Source organism: Coturnix japonica, chromosome 2 (assembly GCF_054131305.1).
Source record: "Coturnix japonica strain WE chromosome 2, WE-NBRP24, whole genome shotgun sequence".
Taxonomy (NCBI): Eukaryota; Metazoa; Chordata; class Aves; order Galliformes; family Phasianidae; genus Coturnix; species Coturnix japonica.
In genome coordinates, this window is record NC_140664.1 from 133,827,977 (window position 1) to 133,846,841 (window position 18,865).

The 18,865-nt window shown below is 42.1% G+C and overlaps 1 protein-coding gene and 1 long non-coding RNA gene across 20 annotated transcripts in view; one reads left to right on the forward strand and one right to left on the reverse strand.

Moving 5' to 3' along the window:
- PRKAG2 (protein kinase AMP-activated non-catalytic subunit gamma 2) overlaps positions 1–15,946 on the forward strand; it is a 155,773-nt gene extending 139,827 nt beyond the window's left edge. For 13 of the 16 annotated variants that reach the window (XR_014943190.1, XM_085538993.1, XM_085538991.1 and 10 more), the window contains 11 exons: positions 327–436; positions 7,429–7,510; positions 8,173–8,231; positions 9,497–9,542; positions 10,193–10,247; positions 10,718–10,844; positions 11,488–11,653; positions 11,977–12,014; positions 12,681–12,827; positions 14,243–14,336; positions 15,180–15,946. Coding sequence is in view for 13 of the 16 variants with exons in the window: in XM_085538993.1 (XP_085395119.1) it covers positions 327–436; positions 7,429–7,510; positions 8,173–8,231; positions 9,497–9,542; positions 10,193–10,247; positions 10,718–10,844; positions 11,488–11,653; positions 11,977–12,014; positions 12,681–12,827; positions 14,243–14,336; positions 15,180–15,211 (956 nt within the window). In the remaining 3 variants the exon portion in view is untranslated. Of the gene's footprint in view, positions 1–326; positions 439–7,428; positions 7,511–8,172; positions 8,232–9,496; positions 9,543–10,192; positions 10,248–10,717; positions 10,845–11,487; positions 11,654–11,976; positions 12,015–12,680; positions 12,828–14,242; positions 14,337–15,179 lie in introns of those variants that run through there. The other 3 variants (XR_014943189.1, XM_085538997.1, XR_014943191.1) reach the window with 2 other exon arrangements.
- A 1,037-nt stretch (positions 15,947–16,983) lies between these two features.
- LOC107308767 (uncharacterized) lies at positions 16,984–18,741 on the reverse strand. 4 transcript variants are annotated; one of them, XR_001552905.3, is made up of 3 exons: positions 18,603–18,741; positions 18,200–18,277; positions 16,984–17,563 (listed from the first exon to the last, which is right to left on the reverse strand). It is a non-coding gene; the product is annotated as an uncharacterized LOC107308767 (long non-coding RNA). The 4 variants fall into 4 exon arrangements; XR_014943196.1 differs by having other exon boundaries at positions 17,423–17,563; positions 18,512–18,644; XR_014943197.1 differs by lacking the exon at positions 18,603–18,741 and adding an exon at positions 18,448–18,587 and having other exon boundaries at positions 17,423–17,563.
- Positions 18,742–18,865: the final 124 nt, after the last annotated feature.

An 18,865-nucleotide genomic window follows, 5' to 3' on the forward strand; every position in this document is an offset into this window, starting at 1 on the left:
TTTGTCTATACGTAATTGTGATTCAGGTGCTTAGTATGCATGTTCAATATTCATTTTAAAAACCAAATGCCTGAATTATAACTGCTCCATACTGAAATCCTTTCTCAGTAGGGGAGAACCACGCACCTTGTGCTGTTTAATGTGAAAGGAAAGAGGAGTGGAATGCAAAGTGCAGAACTATGAACTGTCTGTCTAGATCGGAAAGTGTGAGCTTGAGTTCTGCTTGAGGGATGTCCTTCTGCAATGGTGTTGAGTTGATTTGGCATGCTTTGAATTTATTTTTTCTTTGAGGTTCTTTAAATAAAACCAAATGTTTTTACTTACAGCACTTGAAGAATCGGAAAGTGACATTTATGTGCGATTCATGAGGTCACACAAGTGTTATGACATTGTTCCAACGAGCTCTAAGCTTGTTGTTTTCGACACTACGCTACAAGTGAGTATTCTTCTTTCAGTCTGCCTTTCCTTGCAGTTCTCTTTATGAAATGGGACTGTGTTTCCTGAGTGTTAAATGAAGTATTGTCTCCTATAATGCTGTGCTTTGAATATGAAAACCCCATATTGTTTCAGCTGTATCTTTCAGGTTACACTAGTGGAAGATGGTTGGGGGTGGAGGGGGCTGCCTGGCTGAACAGAGTGAGGAGATATAATTAGCAGCTACAATCACTAACGAGATTCTGAAAACCCCAAATTTATGTTCTCTGTGACTGTCAATATGTGTAAAGATATCTTAGATAGAGCTCTGTGTGCAATAGTTAAGGTCTCCAGGTGTTCTGAGCTTGTTCCTGCTATACTGGTGAGATAATTTAGGACTGAAATGGGTGGCTTAATGATGCAAATTACTGCATTCTCCAGAAAATTAGTTTTCAGCTTTTCTTTTTTGCTTTTAATCAGTAAATCATCATCTGCTAGACTGTTGGCTCTGTGGGAAGAGTTTATTTGCCAAAGGATGGCAATAGCTGCCTGCTGTAGAGCTGGGTGATCTGTTCTGCAATGTGCTGCAGCACTGTGGCTTTCCTTATTTCCTGGATTTTGCCATCAGTGTTTTTTGAGGTGGATTTTTTTGGTCTTCTTTTAATGATTTTCCAGCTGTGGCTTAAATAAACACATTAAATAGTCATGGCCTGGGATGTACTCCTCAGGCTACAATCTTCCACTGTCAGAAGGACATTTAATAGATCCTTAATCTCAAAATGTTCCTGGAACCATCTTCCATATCAGACAATAACATGTAGTGCAAGATCCTTAGTGCCATGGTCTAAAAGATGGTAAGCCTACTTGCACAACAAAAAATAATGTGATATTTGAGAACGTTGCTCACATTGAGTTCTCAGTGGGCACCTGGGCCAAAGGCTTGAGCCCCATCATTGTTGCAGTTAGAAAGATGAACTTTTCCTCCTTATTACAAAAGCCAGTTGGTCCTGGAAGCCAGCAGGCTGAGTCACTCATTCCTTTTGGGTTCCCTGAATTTCCTAATGAACTGCAGGATATGTTTTTAGACGCCAACCATTCTCACTGCTGCTGTGTTGAGTAATGCTGTTAATGTAAAGAAGTGGTTTAATCTCCATTTAGTGAGCCAATGTGAGGTAATGTTTAGAGAAATGGTTCTGGTGAATGAACCTTCTGAATGTCAATCCTGTAGGAAAATAGGTAACTCAATGAAAAATGTTTTACCTACTTTCTACCAAACCCCTGTTTTATTTGGGTTCCTTACTGACCGATGTAGATCGCAGCTGGCACAGAACAAAGGACCTATGACTGTGGGGTCATTCTCAGTAATAGAAAATCAGTTTCCCCCATGTCCATGAATCTTGTCAAAGGGAGGTGATCTTGTAGATACGTCTTCTTCATCCCTGGATGTTTCACTGCCACCCAGGTGAGCTTTTCTCCTAATTTAAGATCAAACAGAAAAAGCCAGGTGCCATAAAGTTCTCACATTTTTAACAGTGAGAAGTCTTAAGCGGTACATGGTAAAGGCTTACACTAAATGAGGCAGAAAAGTAACCTACCAGCAATTGATGGAAGAATGGGAAGAGTAGAGCTGCGTTGTTTTCTGATGCGATCCTTCGGAAGACTCATTGGGTTCATATCTGACTGCAGTACCCTGTCTCCCTCTACTGGGCAGAAATCACAGCACACATTTACCCTGCAAAAACTGAGATAATAGAGAAGGTATTTCAAAACTGTTGTTAAGTGTAGGGAAAATGAGATGTTATGTCACGTGACATAAGCAATACTGGTGAAGCAGCATCACTGGTAAGTGTTAAGTCTCGGTATTTTTGGAGGGGTTTAATATGAAGATTTGTAAGGAATCTTCCTTTATCCTTGAATAAAAGGATATGATAAAGAGCAAAGCTGACGGGAGGCCTTAAATAGCACTATTAGTAGCTAATTAGGACCTTAGCACAGTCTCCTCAGTGCTGTTATTGATCAGAAAGCCTGGGGAGGCCTTTTGATTCCAGCAGCTACCACACATCTCATTTCTCCTAGCACACCACTCTGGTCTCATCAGGAGTGAGCCTGTGCCACTGGCACCTTTCTTACACTGTTGTGAAAGCAGTGATAGCTTGTACACTTGAGTTAGGCATGCTTCACCAGGAGAACATGCCACGTGCTGCAAAGTTGAACAGTAGATATGTTAAATAAGCAGTAGACAGAGCTGTGGTCTGCTAACCAGCCTGAGGCCAGCTGGCACAGCTCTGTTAGCCCCAGTACAGCAGTTTATGTTCCTTCCTAAACTTGAATATCTGCATGTAGTCTGCCTACCTGAAGTGACCCATAGCCTGTACTAACCCTGAGAAATGGTGACTGTAGCTGGGGAAGTGCTAATGGCACAGTGCACGTTATTGACTGACTGTGAGCTGTTCTTTTAGGCTTTTCTCTGCAGTTGTAGCCTGTAAACGTTTGCTCCTCAAATGTATTGAGCTGTGCCTCCATGCTACAGTTCTCTCCTGCCTGCAGGACTGGCTGGTTGCCTGCATGTGTTTTCAGCACAGTATTTGGGTATCTGTGTCTTAATGCATTTAATGTGGCAATGTTCTGGGGCACTAGTGTCATCCAGATCTGCATGTGCTTTATATTTGATGGTATTAACTGACAGCAGGTGCATATAACGATGCTTAAATTCATGTATTATTATTATTTCATGTACTAATAAAAATTACTTTTCTATTGAAACATCAAGATAAGGCTTCAGAATCATAGAGACTCTTTGCCTTTCTTCTGTATTGAAGAAATCTGCACGATTGGTTGACTTGATCACATTATTAAGCAAAGGTTAAATTATTGGCATTGCTAATAGACCTTGTCACTAAAATAGGCTTTTGTTGGTAATTATCATTTACCTGGAAGAGCTCAAGTACTTATTTTTCTTCTGCATAACTAGAAAAATATGTGGAATAATCTTCTAGAAACTTCTTTGCTTTAACAAGCTTGAAGTAAATCTAACTTCTGCTGAGCATACAAGGGATTCCACATCAGAAGAGTAGAAGGGGATTTGTATTTCTCTTCCTTGTGCTGACTTCAAGTAAATAGGGTTTATTATTCTTGTTTCCTTCAGGTCATTCTTGACTCTCTCCAAGGTAATGAGACAGAGCAGGCTTCCAGGAGGAATACTCTAGAGTTACAGCATCAGAGCTCGATTCCTGCAGCTCTCAGGACCAATAGGAGGCATTCACTCCTTGATCCTGGGGAAAGATAGTGCGAGTTCCTATGTACCAATTAAATGGAAATGTCTTAGTCAAGGCAGGGTGTAGCTGGAACGCTTGTGTTTTGCTCAGTGAAAGTCATGCATTGTTCTTACTCTCCCAGCACCATTCCTGCCAGAAGTGACAAGTTCTTAATCTGTGACAGAATTTCTGTGCCCTTTCCAATGCAGTTGGCCCAGTGGTTCTGCTTGTGAGGCTTACTTTCTTTCTGACTCCTAGCCCACTTCATCACGGCATGTAGTAACAGAAATTCTAGCTTGAAGTGGTTGCTTTCTTAGAAAGCAGATCTATGGTTTTCAGTTATTACATACTGTATAGACAGGTGATAGCAGATGCTTTAGACCAGTTTCAGATCACCCAAGAAAGGGAGAGATCACAATCCAGTAATAAAGAAGGGATCACTTCCCCCTTCCCAAAGCACAAAACACTCCAAAGGAGGTGATCTCTGAGTAGAGATCCTCCCCTTGTGGCTGATAGTTCTTAAATCAGGTTAGGGAGGGATGACCCCAGGGTTGGCCCCTTCTGGTTGCACATGTGTGTTCCTTCTTCTGGTTTAGGCCACGACCTAATGGTTCCCATACACATACTACAAACAAGAAAGCTCAGTCTCCCCTCAAATAGCATGGAAGTAAGTATCTGCAGTGTATGTATCTCACTAAGGTGGAACAGTGGAGTTGACTAATCATGGACCATCGTCTGTCTCAAGTCTTGATGGGATCGTGTAATGTTAGAGGGAAGACAGCCTTTAATAGCTGGTTACACTATGGGCATCCTGATATCCAGTGTCAGTAAAGGCCTTGGTTTGGTGTCTATGGTTGGATTGGACCTTCTTGATGCATGTGTGGGATGGGGGAAGAAATCTGTGTTGGCAGAATAATTGGATGGAAATGTAGAACATGTACTTGCATCCTGTAACTTGAGAATAAGACTCTAGGTGTCTTTCCTAGGAGTTTTATGTTGAATCATCTAATAAAGGGTGTTACTCCATCAGCTCCTGCATTTTAGTAAGCTCTCACTGACCCTTAGTACATCTACTAAGAGTGTTTCTATTCCATGCCCGGTGAAGACTCCCAGTAAGCCAGTTCATAAGTACTGGACTGTATCTGTGTTATGAAAGAGGGCTCTGACTTGGGAAAACAGCTCCTTAACAGAGTATTTTTGTGTAACTTAATGAAGTGAGCTGGACAATTACAACTTAATTTGAAGAAAACTTGGAATTTCGTGTTGTTTAATATCCTTCACAATGTTTCGCTCATCACTTTTTGAGAAACATTAAGACAAAACAGTTAATAAACCCCTCCAAATGTATGTGTTTCTGTGCAAATGGACTGTTTACTGACAGTGGGTGTCGCTCCTAGATTATAAACTAGGATATGCTTTTCTCAGCTTCCATCTGACTGCTTGGAGACCTAATGATGAGATTCCCAGGATTCACCTCCCTGAAATGTCTTTGTTTCAGATGGAGTTTGGGGAGAACTACTTCATCCTCAAAGGTGTTTTAAACGTCATTGCCACCTGGGTGTGAATAAAGAGATATTTACTGTGCTCTTGGATTGTCAAGGTGATGGATGGCTGTGGGCTCTGAGATGAATTCTAAAATCCTTTTTGCCAGCTTAGCTTATGAAAATGTTCGTGCTATAGAAATAAATCACTTGGAGATTATAACTTCTATAGTTCTTTCTAGTTTAAAGCTGTTACCCTTTGTCCTGTTATTATACACAATGACAGAGTCCCTCTGCAGCTTTTCTGTAGGCCCTTTAGGTATTGGAAGGCTGCTATAAGGTCTTGTTGAAGCCTTCTCTCCTGTATAGCTTGGGTTGGAAGGGACCCTAATGATCATCTCATTCCACACTGCTGAAACAGGGGTGACAGCCACCAGGCCAGGCTGCCAAGGGCTCCATCCAGCCTGTTCTTGAGCTGTTCCCCCTTGTCCTATCACTATCAGATAGGTTGGTCCCCTGTCCTGTTTCTGAGTTCCCTATAAACACTGGAAGGCAGAGCAGAGGGTGTCAATCACTCTGCACTTCCCATTGTGAACATATAAATGCTTTCTATCACTCAAACATGGAATTCTTTTTCCTTTCTTTGAGGAGCTATGGAAGCCTGATGCTAATAGTCAGCTCTGCACTGCTGTGCTACTCTCTCACTCCCCCTCCTTGAGCACAGGGGAAGAAAATACAATGGAGAAATGCTTGTGGGTTGAGATAAGGACAGGGAGATTGTTCGTCAGTTGCTGTCACAGGCAAAACAGACTGCATGAGGGAGATGAGTGTAGTGTATTGCCTATTGATAACAGGCCAGAGCAGTGAGAACTAGAAGCAAACCAGGGGAATGAGGGCTGTGGTCAGTCTTTTAATGCTTTGTCTTATCTGCTCCTCCATGGTTGCTCTCTGCTCCTGTTCCATGTAGGATCCCTCCCATGGGACCCTGTCCTTCCCAAACTGATCCTGTGTGGGCTTCCCTCAGTCTGCTGCCCTTCAAGCTCTGCTCCAACATGGCTGCATACCACAGAGCCCATCCTTCAGTCACTGCTCCAGCACAGAGCCCCATGGGGGGCTGCTCCCCCAGGTCTCCTGTTCCACTATGGGGCTGCAAGGGGACAGTGTTTTCATTCTTGGGTCTCTCCTTGACTTTAGTTTCAGCCAACCCTTCTATAGCACAACCAGCATTTATCACGTTGGATAACAGCCATACCACAGGGTCCTGGAAGGTCTCTTAATGCTGCTCATGCTGCTAATCTTTCCTGTCATTCCCATGCTTCACAGTGACAGATTTGGAGTTGCTGTGTTTCTTCTCTTATCTTCCACCTCTTTCAAGTTAACATTGGCACTGAGACCACAATGCTGAGATGTGCTGTTTCCTCTGAGAAAGAGGAGTAGTATCATCAATTTGGAGATTGACTGAAGCATCTTAACCTCAGTGCTGTTCTCTGACTCTTATGGAAGACTCGGGATCTGAGTTGCCAGTGACCTCTTACAGTGTGTGATGGCTGTTCTTAGGGGAAGATACAAAAGCTGAAGTTTCTTAGTTTTGGGCACTCTGAGTATTCTTTTTTTTCCTTTCTTTTTAATGAAGACCCATTAGAACCAACTTACTTTGCCCCAAGCTGGAGTCAGTCTGTGACCTCACTTCTGTCTCCTACGTGCTCCCCAAATCCTGCTGTTAGCTTTAGCTGTGCCGTGTGGGAGCACTTGGTGCATCTGCCTGGAGGGTTTCAATGTGGTTTCAGTATTCCTGTTGAGTTAGCGTGCTCCCATGGTGCATATCCTAATGCTTGTTACACTCAGCTCCTCCCTGTGTCATTAGGGTGCCTTAATACCTCTGGCATCTTTCTATTTAACCACAATCTGAAAGTATCAGTGTGTAAATGCTGTCTGTTCAGCTTGCAGTCATCAAGCAATTGCAATTGGTACTTCTGTGGTCTTTGGACCAAAGAGCGATGCCGTGGATATAGAGATGCTCCTTCATCAGAGGTTCTCATGTGGCACATTCACATAACAGGACGAATCAGATCTGGTTTTGCTGAGTTTTTTAAGCCTTTTATGGAAGTAAAAGGCTTTAAGGTCTTTGTTTGGCAGTGCATGTGGTTTTTGTTCTGTTCTGAATAGCAGCTACCTCTTCAAACTGTGTTTTTTCCTAGTAACTGTGGAAACCCTCCTGCTGCTGTCTGGTGTGCTAAATTAAGAGCAAAGATTTATGTAGCTGCTCATTCTCTTTGCAGGTAAAGAAGGCCTTTTTCGCCTTGGTGGCAAATGGTGTGAGAGCAGCTCCGCTGTGGGAGAGTAAAAAACAGAGTTTTGTAGGTAAGTTGTTGTAACATAGTTGAGTTGTATTTGAGTTTTCAGCATGCTGCAGGAGGTGGTCTGGGTTTAGAATGGTCTGACATCCTAAGAGATGCTGGTGGGTTTTTTGTTTTCTGTTGTGAGGCACAAAATGTTGTTAGCTTACATAGTTTTGCTATTCTTTGACTATCACAGTGTCTCTTTGAGGTCTTAAGCTTCTAAAGTTTGTCACCTAGTGTCTGCCTTTCCCTGTGCACTTAAACAGTCACAAAGAAAAGAAATATGAAAACAGGAACTGTGTAAAGAAAAGTATAATACCAATATGCATGTGGTTTTCTGCTTGTTCTCAGTAAGGTGCACTGTGAAATCACTGAGTACCAGAACTAACTTGGAATGCCACGGATATTATATCCCACTGGGGAAGAAATAGATTTTCTTTTGTGAGACTGAAAGAAGAGAAGCACATGGGTTGTGGCTCTGAATATTAATTCACAGTTGTATATTTTTTATTGTGAAGTGTTGTATCAATGTGAACATTTACATATGTAGCAAATAGGGAGCATGTTGCACAGATTTATTATTAATTACATTATAGAGCATGACTTTAAATGGAGAAAATAACTGAAGTTCTGTATGTTAAGTGTATGTCTGAAGCACTTTCTTTCTGTATCGCTTTTTTGTAGGAATGTTAACAATTACAGATTTCATTAACATACTGCATAGATACTATAAGTCTCCAATGGTGAGTATGATGTTAAGCCTCTATCAGTTGTCATACAGTACAGAAAGTGAAGTGTCAGACCGCTTGAAGGGTGGGTTGTAATTATTGTGTCTGGAAGCTTAGACATGTCATGAGTACACATGGAGTTTTCTGGGAGGTAGTAGAATGGTATGTGGATACTTCCATTCCTGGCTGTAGCCATTAAGGTCCTATGAGTTTGGGCAGGTAAAATAATTGTCTGCTTGTCTTACACGTGTATAAACATGAGGAATTTCCATAATGAGCACTACCATTAATTATGTTTTCTATGGTGCTTCACCATGAGAGCCTTGGGTTTGGGTACCAAGCTCTGTTTGGTACTGCAGCTCTTGTTCTGTGCTCTTGGTGTGAAGGACCTGCAATAACCTATTCATTAAAAACTAGGCATAGTAGAAATGTATGGAGGTGAAATACTTGATTATTGATCACTGTGTGTGTTTTTGTCCAGATTGTTTCAATGCACATGAATTAATATTAATCAGAACTCCATGTAAATGGACAGTATCAAACGATATTGTATTCAGGGCTGGAAAGTGCTTAAAATTGTAAGAAAGAGTTAGTTGTATTTAAAAGTCAAATCTGTATCTGCACAGTGGCTCATGTGTTTTTGTTAATTTATACCTTTAGAAGTAAATCAGCGTAGTCTCATAACTGACACAGTTATTCCTGAAGGAATATGTGGAGCTGAGCACAAAGCTGGCTTATGGAGCCTTGGGGGGAGTGAGAGGTTACTCGCATTTCGAAGCGGTGCTTTAGAATGAATGAGTTAAACTGGTTAAACGTGCACAAAGGTTTTAGTTGCGTGGCTGAGTTACACAATCGGTTGGAGATCGCTTGGCTTCAATTAACTGTAATTTAAAAATTCCCATTGGCAGTCGGTTGATGAGATTCTCTTGCTTACATGTTCATACAAACATTTACATCCCTTTCTTGTTCCTGTCGATGCCAATTCCTCACTTTGAATTAAAACATGCCTAATGTGTTTTACTGGATAGAGAATCAACAGTTGGATGAAACAGGCTTCTGAGATATGTGGATGTGGCTCTGGGCAGCCTGGTCTGGTGGTTGGCAACCCTGCACGTGGCAGGGGGTTAAAACTAGGTGATCATTGTGGTCCTTTTCAACCCAGGCCATTCCATGATATCAGGCTTCTCAAAGTTAAGTCATCATGCCTGTTCATTCAGAGATTAATAATATTGTTAATGATTTGGGGTTTGAAATTAATATTTTCCATCTGTCTGTTGTAGGTTCAGATCTATGAATTGGAGGAGCACAAGATAGAAACCTGGAGGGGTAAGATCATTTACTGCTCAGTTGATAAAGTCTACTACTACTGTTAAGTACAGTGGATTTTTAATTAATCATAACATATTTTTCTCCACATACTTTTAAATAAAAGCAGGAATAATAAAAGTTTGTCTGCTTCTTCCTGGTGCTTATCTTTTTCTACCTGAAACAATACACGAACTAGAGTGATGATGCTATATATTCCTTTACTACTTTCCCCTGTTCAGTAGCATCTCGGTTTTGCTTAAAAAGAAATGGAACTACACCAGGGCGTTGTACCTGGAGTGGGAATGTAACTGAACCGGGATGCAAAATGAATAGGTGGCTGTAGGTATGGAGTGAACTGAGAGTCGAGCAGCCAGTTATAACACAGATATATCTGAGCGCAAACCAACCCGCTCAGAAAAGGGGAAATTGGCAAATGATTTGCTGTGGTTGCAGTGACCCCTGGTGGTCATCAGCTCAATGCTGTTAGAAGTTCAACTTCACTCTGATGTCAACATAGATGCACATTAGTGGTAGATTATCTGAAGTTGTTATGTATGATTGTCTTCCCTGTTCATTTAATTTTGTGCTGAGAAATTCATGAAGTGCTTTTACAAAACTGCTGATGCTTTCCCATAGAAAATGGTAATAGTTTGTTTTTCTATGCACAGAACTTTATTTACAAGAGACGTTTAAACCTTTAGTGAACATCTCCCCAGATGCAAGGTAGGATTTTCCTTTTCATTCTGTTTAACTTGAAAGAAACTAACTCCATTTCAACACTGAATTTTAAGTCTTCTCTTGTACAAACAGCTTCTATTGTAAATGAACTTCTGGTTCTTGCTTTTAGTCTCTGGAATAGACTTATGCCATTTAAAGTAAGCTGGGGAGGGAACTGTAGTGATTATCTCAAACTAATTGCACGTAATATCCTCAGTAGAATCGCCACTGTGAAGACATGAACAGGTTGTTCAGTTTAGTCATAAGGAATGTGTCTGAATGGAACTACTTGCATGGAATACCCTATAAGAACAATCAGTTCATGCATGTAGAAAAGATCATTTGAAATGCTTTAACTTGTGTAACATTTAAAGGTGATGCTATTAACTGCATCCTTGCTATGGGTTTGTAAACCTGTACTTGATGTTATTCTTCCCTGGCTACCATTCATTAAAAACAAATGCTTTTCTCCTCAGCCTTTTTGATGCTGTATATTCATTGATCAAAAACAAAATCCACAGATTGCCAGTTATAGATCCCGTCAGTGGAAATGCACTTTATATACTTACCCATAAAAGAATCCTCAAGTTCCTCCAGCTTTTTGTAAGTACTTGAAGTTCTGCTTTGCTTTAACTGTTTTTTTTTTGTCTTCTGCCCACCCCGAACCCAGGTAGACCTCTCCAAACAAAAACACCAGGGATACGTCAGGGCTTTTTGAGTATTTTGGTGTCATATTCTGGATGATCTCAGCTTCGGGAGCTTGTTTGATTACAGAAGCAGAATAATGACTCATCTCCTAGAACCAAGCTTAACTCAACTTGCTGTGCTGTGTGTTGGTCACAGGAGTGGACAGGAGGCCAAGCAAAGCAGAGGGATGTCAAAATGAGCATGCAGCACCCCACATCTTTGATGCCTTCTTTTTTCAGATTAACTGGGAATGCCATAGCTTAGGATCGAAAGATTTTAGTGATGGGTCACTACAGAAATAAACTGACAAGCAAAATAGCCAAGATGTGGAGTCGTAACTTAAAACTTGTTGGAACAGCATTAATGTTTCTGGATCTAGGCGTGTTTTGGCTTTATGTAAATCTAATAATAGATTATTGTAATGATCTGTAACTACTGTTTGGGGTCTCTAGATGGATGGATGGATATTTATTTCCTGATTACATATAAAAAACCTGGTAACAGTAGTGTATCATGCAGGAAACTGCGTTGTGTAAACATATCCATCTGCCTTTCCTAGATGTCAGAGATGCCAAAGCCTGCCTTTATGAAGAAGAATCTGGATGAACTTGGAATAGGAACCTACCACAACATTGCCTTCATACATCCAGACACTCCTATCATTAAAGCCTTGAATATATTTGTAGAGAGGAGGATATCAGCGTTACCTGTTGTGGATGAGTCAGGTGTGTGTTGATTCTGCTGTGCACAAGTGTGGTAAGATAAATGCTGTTGAAGCCTGGATTTATTTTATGTGTTTATATATAGTATGTATAATATTGTATGTGTGTATGTATAATCTATGTATATATGTAGATATAGAATGATTATGTAAGATATATGCTGATGGACCTGGAAGGATTCATCATGGGTGGTGGGTTTTGGTTTGGTTTGTTTTCCTGCTTTCCTTCTTAGCCTCTCTCTGTGTCATTATAACACATGAAAACAGGGCACAAGAAAACTAACTTTCTATTGGAAGCGATTTATTAATACCTATTTTTCTTTCTAGGAAAAGTTGTAGATATTTATTCCAAATTTGATGTAATAGTAAGTACACCTTTTAAATTCTATTAAGTGGTTTTTTTTTTTTAATGTAGTGAGCAATTAGAAATTAATTTGCTAACGGGCTGATTTTGTTATTTGGATTGTACTTAATAAAACAGATGTAAAAATGTACATTGAGTGGTAGTTCCAGCACAGACCAGGAGAGGGAGTTCGAGCCTGCAGATAGGAAAGGTTGAAGACACCTACCCTTTGTTTTCTGCTTGAATCTCTATAGCAGGATCTACTCAATGGGTGGTGTTCAGAGCAGTCAATGTCCTCACCTGGCCTTTGAAAAACAACACAAATGGTTTATTCTTCGAGTATATTCTGTATTTCCTGAAATCTATAGAACATCATCTTCCCTTTTTCCTTGTGGCAGAAGCAGGATGGGTGACATCAAGCCAAATACTAGAGAATGAAGTAGGAAGACTTTCATGGCTTGATGTATAATTACAAAACATTATTATCAATGAATCCAGTCTTTAGTATGGTGTCTAATGCAGTTGCATGCTTGACTGCTCCCAAAAACTACAACTGAAGAGCATCTGCTTTGTTTAATATGCGACTTGGAACAGACTTGGTTTACGTCTGAAATGTGTGTCTACTTGATGCCAAACTATTTGCTTTGTTGGGTACTTTAAGTAGTGAGCTGTGTGCCTTGTTTTTCAGAACCTTGCTGCTGAAAAAACCTATAATAACCTAGATATCACGGTGACACAGGCCCTACAGCACCGCTCTCAGTATTTTGAAGGTGTTGTAAAGTGTAGTATGCTGGAAACACTGGAGACCATTGTTGATAGGATAGTGAAGGCTGAGGTGAGTTTGCCCCCTTTTTTATTTCCCTTCCCTGTAAATTGTAATTGTCCTGTCAATCACAGAATTATCAAGGTTGGAAAAGACCTAGAAGATCATCTAGTCCAACCATTCCCGATACTTCCCAGCTAAACCATATTCCTCAACACAACATCCAAACGTTTCTTGAACACTCCCATGGTCGGTGACTCCACCACCTCCCTGGGCAGTGCATCCCAATGCCTGATTACCTTTTCCGAGAAGCAATACTTCCCAATGTCCAGCCTGAATCTCCCCTGGCGCAGCTTAAATCCATTCCCTCTAGTTCTATCACTTGTCAATGACTCGATGCTTTTTTTTCCCTGTTCTTTTTCTGTGGTTTATCCTATGATTTTTGTACTGGGACCTTCTTGCACATGGATGTGAATGACTTCAATTTTACACTGTTTTTTTTTCACCCTTGGGGCCATAACTGTACATGTGGTTACTATGAGTAGAATTCCCATGTTGTGAAAAACCCCCTCAGAACTTCCATGGGGTGATTCTGACGTGCAGCTTCCTGCATCAGCTCGAGCTTCTTCCTGAAACTCAGAGATTTCAGCACTGCTGATGCACAGATTCCAAACGTGGCCGATCTTATTAATATCTTCAGAAGCTTTAGGCGTTTGGGTTTTCAGAACAACTCCTACCCTTTGGCTCAGTCTAAACATAGTAAGGCTATGCAAAAATGAGTCAGTCAGAGCCACAGGGGAGGCAGTAATTGGTGCTATTTTTAGCTGCCAGACAAATGCTTGATCTCACTGGATGTGAAACAACTACATTGTCCATTATCCTTGAATTCATTACACTGTGAGAAGGAAGAGTGTGTGCATACACACATAGCCCTGTCAGAAAGAAAATGCAAAGCATATTCTCCCACTGTCCCACTCTTTTTGTTTCCTCACAGTGTCAGCTGAGTGTGACTCTGCCAATAACATTCGAGATCCTCTTTTTTGCTTTATCTGACCGGCAGTGAAGCGGTTGACCTCCGCAATAAATTCCCATCTGTATTAAGTCGAGACACTGCAGCTTTTCTTGCTGTCGCTTCTGTGAAAGGATGAGAAGGTTTTTTTCACTTCCTTCACAGTTACGTTTGATTAGTTAGACTTGAAGTCCAAATTCATTTAGGTAAGAAGTAAATCAGTACCGAGCTCTCAACTTTCGTTAGGCATCCATCCAAGGATGACCTCTTTGAGTTGGCTCAGCTACAGCCCTTTGGTTGCACAGCTCCCAGCTTGAGCTGGGTTGCAGTGCTGAGGGGCACTCTCCCATTCTGCAAGGCTTTTAAGACATAGATCTTGGCTTGTCTGCCATTTCAAATATGATTTTATTGCCATCAGACCTCCGTGTGCCTTTAGCTCTTATTCCACTCTCTCAAAACTGTTTTTCCCTCCTCACAGGTTCATCGTTTGGTGGTAGTGAATGAAGCAGATAGCATTGTGGGTATCATCTCCCTTTCTGACATTCTACAGGCTTTGGTACTCACACCAGCAGGTATGGATGTTGCCATAAGTCATTCAGTAGTGCTTACAGCTTGCTGGTCTTAGCGGGTATGATAACAATAATACACTGCTGACCTTAAATTTATGATAGTTTGATTATACTCTCCAAATAAGTGTTTCACTTCTCTGCAGGTAAAAGCCAACAAAGTGCTTAACTGTCAGTCTTTTGTTACTATTTGCTGTGTCAGACATCACCCCAGAGTGAATTATTCCAGTAGAAGTCTCTGACCTATCACTAAACTTGGTCGGGTCAGTCCTCTGGCTTTGTGATTAAGACAGGAAATGTCTTAAGATCACAGTTTTGCCTTCAAAGTACCAGGTTAAGGAGACAGAGCTGAACATTCAGGGGAGTTACAAGGGGAGTTCCCACTCCTGCACTCTGGGTCATGTGCTTCTGGTGTTTAGCATGTGGCAGCGCTCCCTCTCACGGGATCCTTCTATGAGCTGCTTTATCCCATTGATCTAATGGGAAACTTTGCTTTTTAAGAGCACTATGATGATTAAACTTGGCTTCCGGAGCTAGAAGGACAGGCTTTCAGCGTGGTGTATTGGGGGAGAGGTACTTCAAAGAAAGGCAGTTTGAGTAACTTCCCAGCAGAGTGACTTGGAGAATTACCCTGCCAATGAAATGAGAGGCAGTAACGGCCTCCAGGCTCCCTCAGCCTGTGAGCATTCAGCTGTACTGAAGTGTGCTCTTTATGGATCCTGTCCAGTCCTAAGGTTCGGGTAATGTGGGCAGACAACAGTTGCAGCATTCAGAATGAGAATTGCCGTTCCATGAGGCAAGTGCTGTATGCATAAGGAAATCACACATGCTCTCCTCTTCTGTTAACAGGTGCCAAACAAAAGGAGAATGAAAGTGAATGACTGCTGTGAATGTATAAACGTTTGTAGGAGAACTTGAACAAAGTTTCTGGGTCAAGTTTGTCTGGAGAACAGTGACTGCAATAGAACAGAGCAGGATGGGTGAGGATGTGTTTTGGGACTTAGTGATGGATGATGAGTCTATTCCCCCCCAGTGATGTCGCAAAAAATAAAACAAAGCAGCATGACAAAAAGCTTATGTTACAATGTAGGCTTGTGTTTCAAAACGTCTTCAGAACATTTTGCTGGAAGACTTCACACGATGTCCTTCATTAAAATGCACTGTATCCTGAAACCTTTTTCATTTCTGTATTTGACAGAAGTCACTGGTCAGCAATGGATATATGTGACATAAGGCAAGTGTATGGCATATTCATATCATAGTGCCTTATGTCAAAATACAGCAATATGTCATCACTGTTGCCCATCACTGTCAAAGGAAGTATTGTGTTAAATGAGACACTGTATTTGAATGTGAAAGTCTTTAAACCTAAACCAAATCAGTTTCAGTTCTCATTAGACTCGTCATAAAAGCTGTAATTCGAATATCAGTAGACTTCTTTAAAACTTTAATGACAGTTTTGTGTTAAATGTCGCATTCTGAACCGAGATGTAAAACGAGACTGATTTTAAAAACAGCTTTATTTATTTTTACTTTCATGACAATTTTTTACACATCTTTGGTGGATAGCTACAATTTCACCATATCCATTAATAAACTGTTGATTGTTATACAAACCAGTGGCAGATTTCCTCCTTATTTACAACATTGGAGCTATAGGGCTGTCGGTCAGACCATGTGAACTGGGGATTCCAGCATTGCTCTGTACTGTGCTATGCAGGCACCGTGTGGGAAAGGACGTGCCAGAGAACCAGGCTTCCCACTGTGTTGATGTGTCAACTGATGTCTGTACGACTCAAATGCAACTCTGTATTGGATGTGAGGGAGGCCGTTGGGGTTTTGCTGCTGTAAATGTACTGTAACGTTTGACGATGAGACTTTTATAATGGTAGATGGAAGAAATTAAACCCTCCAACTTCCGTTTGGTGTTTGTGGAAGCCCTTTCTTCAGATCTCGCTTCCTGCAAGAGATTGTGCTCCGTGAGCTGTGTGGAAAGGGATTATTGGTGGTAGGTTGGAATTTCACATGGTCAGCACTACCTGTAAACGCCATCCAAGCTGCACAGGTGTGACTTCTTGTAAGCCCGCTTGCTCTTCCAGCACCAGATTTACAGCCTTCCTTAGAAGGTATGGGATGGAATTGCCTAAATGCAGCCCTCCATCTCACTCCGCAGGAACAGCATTTTTCAGACCTACGTTAGGTTTGAGCCACTGATAGATGCTTTTTTTCCCCTCACATTATATTTAGCGCAAAGTCTTTTGGCCCTATTCCATCCAGACAGCGTTGTGCCTGTCTGCATAAATTAGCATGCAGGAAGCCAGAATGAATTTGCAGTTTTCAAACAAGCGTGCAAAGAGTCCCTTGTTTTAACATTATTACAAGTGCCCTGTGTGTGTTATGGACACAGAGCTAGAAGAACCATGGACAGCTGTTTCCTCAGCACCTCAAGCTTTCATCTAGGACGCTTCCCTTTCATGTAGCTCGCTAGGGAAGAACAGACTACATCTATATGTAGTGGTATCTATGGTATCTATAGAACTGAGAGCTCAGCAGTGTTGCCCCAAATTCCCTTTCTTAACACAGGTGTGACGATGTTTGCTATTGACCTGCTGCTGTGGATGTGTTTAAGTACAAGGAAAAGCCTTCATAGAACTATGCTTGCCATTATTCTTTTAATGAAGCTCAGCCCCTCGGTATTATGCACTATCTGGTGATGCCGTGAGCTCATTACTTTGGCAAATCGTCCTTTGCTGACACAGATTGTTTGGCTGATAAAAACACTTTCATGTCGTTTTACTTCTGGATTCCTTTCAGTTCAAAGATCTGAGGTCTGTAAGCCTTGCAGACGGTATTTGCTGTTTACTAGCAACTGAATTGCAACTGTTGAGTCTGAGTCTCTATTCATCGCCAGTCCTACGGAGTAATGCTCCGCTGGGAATGTTTGGGTAATGCAGAAAGAACCAACGTTGCTTTCCAAGGCTCGAGTTCTTGTCCTCCCAGCAGGCGAAGACTTTGACTGAAGCAGTTCCAAAACTGCTTAGAGAACACGCTTTGCCATCTTTCATCTCAGTTCAGGGTAAGCTGGAGTCATTCGGTTTCGGTCCAAGCAGAGGTGAAACCATGCGTGCTTAATCCTGCTGAACAACAGGGGCTGTCCGTGCCCAGCTCTCAGGAGCAGCCAGTTTGCTTCAGAACCTTCACACCTCCCACATTTAATGTTTGCTAAGGGTAACCTACAGGAGAAAATATCATTCTGAATAGCTTCATAGTACCCTTGGATCCACATCACGTGCGTTATGCAAAACAAGAATGTTCTGCAGACGATGCTTTTGTCAGTATTTCTAAGCAGACATTAGAGAAAGATGATCTTTGTCGAATCCATGAGGGGCCAGGGACAAGTGTGGGATGGAACTGAGTGTACTTTCTAACCTCAGTGGGCAGCCATACATATGGGAGCACACCCAGTGCTAACATTGGGTGCAGTTCAAATAGCTCCTCCAGTAGGTGCTGGTTGGCCAGAGGATCGAGCAGGTAATTAAAGTGCTAATTGCTTTTATAGGAACTGAATGTACAAGCCAGATGTGTTTTGCATTTGGAACTTGAGTAGCGCTGTGTCCATGGGTTCGTATGCACTGAATTGCCATAAAAACATTGAACTGCTGGGTTACGTTTCCTAGAGGAAATTCATCGCAGACACAGGCAACAAAAGGCCGATGCTTTCCCATTTCTCAGCCTCAACATCTGTTCCTGATCTCAGTGTATATACACGCTCTATTTGTGCCGGCACTCTTTGTTTTGGAACCCAGACCATTGCATTCGTTGACCGCATCTGTTGGGATGTCGTTTATAATAAAACGATTATAACTCACCAACGATTGGTTGTACTGGTGTCAGTCACTCATTGCAGCGTTCTCTGAACTCCTTTGTAGCTCACAGGGTAAAACACTCTAGGAATGAAGATGCTGGATTAGCACTGGGGAGGGGCAAAGGGGAAGCCCTATTGCTAATGCTGCTGCTGGGAAGCCACAACCTCAGCACGGCAGGAAAGCACTAAGACTTATCCCAAGTAGAAGTGCTATGATACAGGTTACTTAGCCATGGAGATCCTGTAACTCACAGGGTTATAGGGCAGGAGATCCCGTAATCCACAGGGTTATAGGGCAGGAGATCCCGTAACCCACAGGGTTGTAGGGCAGGAGATCCCGTAACCCACAGGGTTATAGGGCAGGTGGGATGGGGTCTCTGGGCGGCCTGATCTGGGGGCTGAGGTACCATTTGTGAACCATGGCAGGGCATTGCAGCTGGGTGATCTCCATGAAGCCTATAAGATGGTCCCATGGCACTAGTAGAGGTTCATGTTGAGGTTAGGACTAACTCCTTCCTGTGGAGGACAGTCACACTGAGGTGATCCCGCCCCGCTCAGCCCCTCACACCCCACAACCCAACCGCCGTCTGGAGGCGCACCACGGCGCACGCGCGGCTTTTAACCCCCATCCAACCAATCCCCTCCCACGCATCCCCTTAGCCCCGCCTCC